General features: G+C 32.9%; 1 protein-coding gene across 1 annotated transcript in view; it reads left to right on the top strand.

Moving 5' to 3' along the window:
* LOC137617931 (kynureninase-like) overlaps positions 1-8,843 on the top strand; it is a 10,587-nt gene extending 1,744 nt beyond the window's left edge. Inside the window, exons 2-9 of the mRNA XM_068347874.1 lie at positions 2,126-2,244; positions 2,880-3,035; positions 3,143-3,359; positions 3,931-4,041; positions 4,559-4,768; positions 5,135-5,347; positions 6,115-6,339; positions 7,838-8,843. Coding sequence (XP_068203975.1) covers positions 2,126-2,244; positions 2,880-3,035; positions 3,143-3,359; positions 3,931-4,041; positions 4,559-4,768; positions 5,135-5,347; positions 6,115-6,339; positions 7,838-7,966 — 1,380 coding nt within the window. The 3' untranslated portion in view covers positions 7,967-8,843. The remainder of the gene's footprint in view (positions 1-2,125; positions 2,245-2,879; positions 3,036-3,142; positions 3,360-3,930; positions 4,042-4,558; positions 4,769-5,134; positions 5,348-6,114; positions 6,340-7,837) is intronic.
* Positions 8,844-9,557: the final 714 nt, after the last annotated feature.

The following is a 9,557-nucleotide window of genomic DNA, read 5'->3' on the forward strand; positions in this document are numbered from 1 at the left end:
ATTAATTTTCCCTTATTAAGCGAGCGATAACGTCAAACAATTATTAGTATTTCGAGAAGGTCACGATGTTATTCCTTAAATATCTCATTGAATTCTCTCCTTAAACGAATAAGGAAGTATAAGAACATTTAAACATTTTTATTTTCATTTCACTTTTCGGTTGAACAAAGTCATCGGAACAAAGGAGAGACAATTAGACGCTCTAGCTGCGTTCAGTTACCTTCAACTTCTCCTTGCATTGGGTAGTTGCGTTCAATAGAATCGTTAGCCTAAGGAAAGGACGATATTTCTAAATCTATATTTTAAAATTTATGTATATAATAAAAGCCATTTTTCTTTCATTATACTATGATAATTTGTATCTTCAATTTATCATTATGAGATCGTTTTTTATCTATTTTAATAAGCTAACGTTTTTGAAAGTTTACTTTCTCGCAACAGAACGTAACCCACGAGTCACGGTAGACAAGACAGGACCTTTTAAACTCGCTTCATTACAATTGGTAGTCAGACCATAACAACCTTCATGTTTTTTTTTTCAAGTTCCAGTTTTTCCCAGAAAGTTACAAGAATAGAAACGAATAAAAATAAACTAAATTCTCTCGTGATAAAATAGCGAGAAAATTTTTTCCTTCGTAATTCTCAAGCGGAAAATAATATATTTTAAGTTAATGTTACTACATAGCTTGTTCTATCTTTTACAATGTTTTATTTCAACCCTCGTGAATTTTATAGTATTTCGTACAATTCTTCAGTCTGTATAAAATGTATATTTACGTGTTATAAGACTGTATATTACCAATACGTTTAACGAAATAGTTTAGACTACTTGAAATATATAATGAACACTATTTTTTTTTCGAGATATTTGAGCAAAATAGTCAGTTGTGCAAAGTTTGTTTTTTATTTTTTTCTTCCGTGCGTACAATTACGGTTCATTCTCTCTAAATAAAAGAAATTTTATCCATGCATTGTTCGTGTTTCCTAGTTAATACTTCATATGTCACATATACACATGCACACACATGTATATATATATATATATATATATATATATATATATATATATATATATATATATATATATATATATATAAATCATATTAGGATCGAACCACAGTCTCTATAAATGAAAAAGCAAGGTTAGATCCTAATATGAGATAGAAAGTTGCTTTTATTAAAACACGTTTAAGGTGTTGATTATTTTAACACACACACATACACACACACACACATATATATATATATGTATGTATGTATATATATATATATATATATATATATATATATATATATATATATATATATATTTATATATTACATATATGTGTGTATGCGTATGTATGTGTACGTACATGAATGTCACTCATAAGCTAAACTGCAAATTAAAGTACACGAGCTTACTATAGTCATTTTTTTTAATTAGGCGCATTTGCACTGACTCGAAGGGGTGTCCTTATAGCTCGGAGAAGTTTCCTAATCGCTGATTGGTCGGACAAAACTCTAACCAATCAGCTAGCAGGAAACTTCTTTCCGAGCTAAAAGGGCACCCCTACTCGTCGGTTCAAATGTGCATTATTAAAAAGAAATTGAGTTTAGAATACTATATTTCGCTAGGACCAACGCGGGACTAAATGTTTAAATAACAGTACACGAAACAGTGAAAAGCAAGATTAGAAACCGGAAGTTCAGATTTCAGCAAAAGTAATCCGTGAATTAGTATTCTCAAAAGTATTGTGGTGGCCGATGTGGTAACGTTCCTGACTGGTGAACGCTAGACTGGAGTTCGAGACCCGCTAGTTAGTTTCTTTGGTCACTGCAATCTCACCATCCTTGTGAGGTAAGGATAGGGTGTCTATCTGCTGAGTCATTAGCAGCCATTGCCTGGCCCGCCTTGGTCATAGCTTGGGTGGAGACGGTGCTTGGGCGTTGATCTTATGTATATATGATTTCTAGGGCATTGTCCTACTTGTCAGGGCAATGCCACTGTCCCTTGCCTCTGCCATTCATGAGTGGCCTTTAAACTCACTAAAGGAAAAGAGGCGAGCTAAATTTATCATTATTATTAAGTGTTATCATTAATTAGTGAAGTATATTAACATATTTATTCCTTCCCTTTGCACAGGATTCGAACCCATCCAAGGTGCTTAGCTCCATAGCCTTCCAACATGGCGTCGACATTCTCTCTGAGGAATTTGCTCTGATCATGGACGAAATGGATCCTATGAAGCATTTTAGGCAAAGGTTTGTTATATCTTCACGAGAATTTGTAAATATTAAGAAACTTGGAATAGATATGTATATGAATGCATATATATATATATATATATATATATATATATATATATATATATATATATATATATATAGCCTATATGAATATATATATATATGTATATATATATGAAAATATATATATATATATAAATATATATATATATATATATATATATATATATATATATATATATATATATATATATATATACATATATATATATATATATATATATATATATATATATATATATATATATGTATATATGTATATATATATATATATATATATATATATATATATATATATATACATACATATATATATATATATATATATATATATATATATATATATATATATATATATATATATATATATATATATATATATATTCAGGTGTGCATACATATAGATGATGTAAATACGTGTATATATATATATATATATATATATATATATATATATATATATATATATATATATATATATATATATATATATATACTGTATATATATATTTATAAAATATGTGTGTAAGAGTCTATGGAAATAACAATAATGAATGAAATCTAATTTCTTCTTCCGAACATTTACGCAGATTTGCCTATCCTAAAAACGGGACGCTTCCCTCCGTCGACAAGGAACTTGTTGACCCCAACCAAGACTGCGTTTATATGTGTGGAAATTCTCTTGGACTGAAGCCTCGCAACGCCGATAAATATGTTATGCAACAATTAGATAAATGGGGAGAAACGTAAGTATATTTTAACTTGATCACGTTTTCATATAAGAAAAATTATTAAATATAATTTTTACTGATTGAAAAAAGGTTTTAATTCGATATTAATTGATGTTTTCCAGTGGGGTAGAAACCCACTTTTTAGAGCCGCTCCCAGCAGCCACCTGCGACCAGTATCTTAAAGAAGAGATGGGACGTCTCGTTGGCGCCAAGCCATCAAGCGTGACTCTCATGAACGGATTGACAGTCAACCTCCATTTGCTTCTGGTGTCGTTTTATCAACCGACGTGCGACAGGTACAAGATCCTTCTGGAAGGTCACGCATTCCCCTCTGATCGGGTGAGTTATTTTCGAGGTCGGGAAGTCTCTAAAATATCGAAAAAGTTCGTTTATCGTTGTTGATTTTATTGTTAAATTTTAGTTTTTCGACTAATTAATTCTTTCTTGAAACTGGGCTTGTCAAGTTATTAGGTTAGCTCTTACAAATTATCTTCCAGTAAAATCTATCAGATATATTTGGCCCACTTCCAAAATACACTAGATTTGTGTCTCTTATAACCTCCGCCAAGGAGGTTATTCTTTTCATCTGTTTGTTTGTTTAGCAATCTAACTAAAAAATCTACTGATGAATTTCTGTTTTCATCTGTTTGTTTTTTGTTTGTTTGTTATCAGTCTAACTCAAAAAGACACAAATGAATTTGGATGAAAAGTGCACCATATGTCAGAACTGAAATCTCTGATTGCTCTTTCTACTTTTTCCATGCTAGTTTAAAGAGCTATTGATTTTGGGATGATAATTAATTATGTTTCAAATTATATTCCAGTAAGATTTATCATGAATATTTTGCAAACTTTCAAATTACACTAAATTTGTGCTTCCTATTCTTATGTAATTTCTTTCTTTCCCCAGTATGCAATGAGATCCCAAGCCAAACTTCGCGGATTCGATCCAGACGATGCTGTGATCGAGATCCATCCACGTCCGAATGAGCACTCGATCAGAACTGAAGATATTCTAAAGGTATGTCATCGCTTGTGATTACTTGCATATTTAGGCCACCGTTCTGGAGCTTAGTATTATCATTCATTGAATTGTGCCTCTATGAATAATGGAAACTCAAACAACTGAGTATAGCCCATAATAAGGTAACAGGGTGTTTGCAAAAGGTTGAGAAGTGATTGTGGAAGGGATTGTGGTTCCTGGGTTAGATCTTCTTAATGAATTGAAAAGCAGATCTTATATGTAAATATAAGAAACAAAATAGGAACTTAATGAAGATAATAATTAGCACGTGAAGTAAGAAGAAAAAGGATAAGAAATGTCGACATACAAATTATTGTAAAATGATCAGCATATGGTAAAAAATATGAATCATAGTACATAGAGATGGTTTGATCCTGTCAAGAGAACAGACAAAAAAGCACTCACTGTAATTAACAAGCACCTTCTCTCAGTTTCGTTCCAGCGATTGGAACGCTTTAATATTGCAAAGTACCTGATGAATAGTTTCAAAGAATCCTCCATCGCTTTCTTTCAGTTACTGGAACAAGAAGGCGACAAGATAGCAGTGGTGTGCATGAGCGGAGTCCAGTATTACACAGGACAGAAATTCGAAATGGGCCGTATAACCAAAGCTGCCCATGACAAAGGCTGCATTGTGGGCTGGGACTTGGCCCATGCAGTTGGTAACGTGGAACTTCGACTTGATGATTGGGATGTGGATTTTGCCTGTTGGTGTACTTATAAAGTGAGTATCAGTATAAGTTACTTATGGATTTACAGTAAAGTTTTACATGCACTGTTAATGAAACCGTAATTTTAACCAGAAATTCTCTGTGAAAATATACTGTTCTCAGGCGTATTTCAGTAAAATGCAGGCGACCGTAATTTTACCTTACCTTGTTATTACCTTTTACGGGTTTATGACCCTAATATCACTCCTTTAGGTCAATATATCCGTTTCTAAAATGGTAAAAATCCTGGAATAGATGTTGCCAGGCCTTTACCGTTTTTATAATTCCTATTTATAAAGTGTGCACATAGAATATTTGTAGTTTAAACACGCATGTATGTATATATCACCATAAGACTAATGATTATTTACCATTGGCAGTATATGAACAGTGGTCCAGGCTGCATTGCAGGAGCATACGTCAACAGCAAGCACAATGCACGTAATTCGAATCACTTGCATGGATGGTGGAGCAATAAAAAAGCCACGAGATTCGAGATGCGTCAAGAATGTGATCTAGCAGAGGGTGTTGAATCCTTCAAGCTGTGCAATCCCCCACCCATCCTTGTGGCCCTAGCCCAAGCCAGTTTGGAGGTAATTGTTATGTAACAGTGATGTACCTAGTATCAGAGGTTTTCTATCTAGCAGAAGGCGTTGAATCCTTCAAGCTGTGCAATCCCCCACCAATCCTTGTGGCCCTAGCTCAAGAGAGTTTGGAGGTAATTGTTATGTAACAGTGATGTATCTAGTATCAGAGGTTATCTATCTAGCAGAAGGCGTTGAATTCTTTAGGCTATGCAATCCTCCACCCATCCTTGTGGCCCTAGCTCAAGAGAGTTTGGAGGTAATTGTTATGTAACAGTGATATAACTAGTATCAGAGGTTATCTATCTAGCAGAAGGCATTGAATACTTTAGTCTAAGCAATCCTCTACTCTTCCTTATGGCGTTAGCCAAAGCCAGTTCGGAGGTAATTTTTATGTAACATATATGTATATATATATATATATATATATATATATATATATATATATATATATATATATATATAAAGTCCATTAGGAGTTGCAATTAGCAAATTAGGCACCATTGTAAAGTGTTGAACTTATTATGCCCTAGCTTGTTAAGTCTATAGATCCCCTGCTGCTTACTTACCACAAGTTAACATAGCTGTGACTGTGTTCTAGAATCTTCATTGGTTAGAAACTGGAAGACCGTAAAAGGTGTAGGGTATAAATTCTTTTATTCAACTTTGGAATATTATGCTACAATTCTTATTTCAATACTGGTTTGATTTTCAGATTTTCCAAAACCTGTTTCCAGAGAGAGTTAACATAGGGCTTATCTTATTAATCTTTCCAGATTTTTGACGAGGCCAAAATGGAAAACCTATTGAAGAAGCAATTTCTTCTCACTGGTTATCTGGAACACCTCATTAAAACTTACTTTGTCAATGGACAGCTCAACGCACCAACAGCTACCATCATTACTCCCGAAGACGTCACACAGAGGGGTTGCCAGCTATCACTAACATTCTCATTCCCACTCCAACAGATTCACAAAGAAATTCAGAAACGAGGAGTAGTGGTAAGTTTGTTTACGTATATTTCTTGTATATAGATTGAAATGTGGGTTTTGGTAGCACAGTAAAATGTCTGAAACTCCTAATCGAGATGCTCTCACTGCTCACTAGCTTTCGTAGTTGCCACAGCCTTCCTATCTGTTTGGTTACCAGCAGTCATTGCCTGGGACTCCCTGGTACTAGCAAGGTGGGAGAGAAGGAAATTCTCTTGGGAATTCCATGGCCGGGCAGTGATCTAAAATTTTGATGTCTGGACCAAACTTCTGATCTTTTAATAACTTGTACAGTAGAAAATTACTGTCAATCACTTTATGACTATTGAGTATTGCTATTAAGTACGTGACTATTCTCTTAAGTACACCAAATCAGTTAATTAATTATCCACTTATCAACCAATAAATCATTACCTTACTTATATGTTAATATTTCGTTGCTCTTAACCTGTCATTTTATGTATTCTTTTTCTCTAATTAACAATTTATCTTAATTACTCAACCAGTTTCTTAGGTATTCTTATTTTTTGTAGATAACCCTATCAATTATTTAAGTAAATAGATTCTATTAATTGCTCAAGTATTCAATTAAATACATAATTTCCATTAATCATTCAGCTGGTAGCTTAGATAACCAGTTTCTGATAACCACTTACCATATGCCTCAATAATTCAATTTTTCTTAATGACATCCTTACAGTTAATTCTATTTAGTAAGGCAAGTTTTCACCGACTCGTAGGAGTGCCCTTTTAGGTCGGAAAAGTTTCCTGATCGCTGATTGGTTGGATAAGATAATTCTAACCAATCAGATAGCAGGAAACTTTTCCGAGCTAAAGGGACACCGCTGAGAGACTGTGCAAATGCGCCTCATTAATAAAAATTAACATAGTTACTAGTTTATTGTTTTTTGTTACAGCTAAATACTAAATCAATTGAATATGCATTTCACAATGCTTTTCTCAATTAAACACATAAACTATGCCCCTGATTACTTAAGTATTTAGTTTCAGTTAACCACTTACCATACGCCTCAGGAATTTCATTTCCATTAATGACACCCCTACATCATCATCTCCTCCAACGCCTATTGACGCAAAGGGCCTCGGTTAGATTACGCCAGTCGTCTATATCTTGAGCTTTTAATTCAATACTTCTCCATTCATCCTCTCCTACTTCCACTTCATAGCCCTCAGCCATGTAGGCCTGAGTCTTCCAACTCTTCTAGTGCCTTGTGGAGCCCAGCTGAATATTTGATGAACTAATCTCTCTTGGGGAGTGCGAAGAGCACGCCCCAAACATCTCCATCTACCCCTCATCATGATCTCATCCACATATGGCAGTTAACTGATTATCATTATTTTGCTAACTACCAATAACTCAACTAATTATATATATATATATATATATATATATATATATATATATATATATATATATATATATATATATATTCCAAAATGTTTTTATTATGGACCCAGCCATTTATCAGTACAAACTTAACTATTCCAGTGCGACGTGAGGCTTCCAAACGTCATGAGAATAACACCAGTTCCTCTGTACAACAGCTTCCAGGACGTCTACAGGTTCATCACGGTTCTTCAAGAAGTCTTCAGTCTCTGCAAGAGTGAAGGAGCTTAGACTCCAAATTCTATGACGTTTGAACGTTTATTTATTGTAAATACCGTAAAAAAATCGCTTTTTAAAAAATGGTTTAAAGAGTGGTATTTGTTTGAAGACTGTTGCCAGTTTTGGACATAATCAGTTGATTTCATTCAAGAGTTTTGGATGTAATCAGCTGATTTCATCCAAGAGTTTTAGATATAATCAGTTGATTTCATTCAAGAGTTTTGGATGTAATCAACAGATTTCATTCAAGACTTTTGGATGTAATCAACAGATTTCATTCAAGACTTTTGGATGTAATCAGCTGATTTCATTCAAGGCTTTAGGATGTAATCAGCTGATTTAATTCAAGAGCTTAGAATATAATCAGCAGATTTTATTCAAGAGTTTTAGATGTAATCAGCTGATTTCCTCCGAGACTTTTGGTAATCAGCAGATTTTATTCAGGGGTTTAGGATATAATCAGCAGATTTCATTCAAGATTTTCTGATTTAATCAGCAGATTTCATTCAAGCGCTTTGAACATGATAAGCAGATTTCATTCAAGAGTTTTGGATGTAATCAGCAGATTTAATTAAAGAGTTTTGGATGTAATCAGCAGATTTCATTTAAGAGTTTTGGATATAACAAGCTGATTTAATTCAAGATATTTGGATATAATCAGTAGAATTCCTTCAGATAAGATAGCACTCTCTGAAATGCGTCGAATATTAAAATTATCATCAGCACGTTTTTGGGGTATGCATAAATGATATTATAATTAGGTCTGCACGTGATATGTTATTGTATGTTTTTTTTTTTACGTTTACGAGAGATAATTATGCAAATATGCTTATTTACTTATTGCTAAGGACGTTAAGCCTACTGTTGTACTGTACAAATTGTTCTCCATTAATGGTATATATATATATATATATATATATATATATATATATATATATATATATATATATATATATATATATATATATATATATTTATATATATATATTATATATATATATGTTATATATATATATATATATATATATATATATATATATATATATATATATATATATATATATATATATATATAAAGTCTCGGTGATGAAAAACAGTGGGAAAGGAGATCTATTGTAAGTAAATATTAATAAGTATTTTGTTTTAGCAGAAGTCAGAATTCTTGGCTGAGCGCAAAACAAAATGAAAAAGAATAAAATTATATTTTTATAGATAATTATATTCATCTTTAATTATCCTTTTCACCTGAATATTCAGAGGTATTGTCAAGATGCCTTTCTCTTATGGAAATATAGGACTTCTTTTCTGGTCCTATACAGCAGGGGAACCCTACTCTCTACAGAACCTCCACAGTCATTTTATCATGTTCGTTCGAAAGCATTCAACATTTCACACCGCATATTGCTCGTTTATTCTCAAATATACATTATCGAAGCACTTAGAGAACAAGAAAGTCTTCAGTTTCCTCTTGAAAGCCCTAATATCTTCAGTCTTTCGGATGTCTAATAGGAGTTTATTGTGTAGTCTCGGGGTCGCATATTTAAAGGCTCTAGACTCTAAAGCAGTGATTCCCAACCTTTTTGTGATCGAGTACCACTTGGAG

This window comes from Palaemon carinicauda, chromosome 24 (assembly GCF_036898095.1).
Source record: "Palaemon carinicauda isolate YSFRI2023 chromosome 24, ASM3689809v2, whole genome shotgun sequence".
Taxonomy (NCBI): Eukaryota; Metazoa; Arthropoda; class Malacostraca; order Decapoda; family Palaemonidae; genus Palaemon; species Palaemon carinicauda.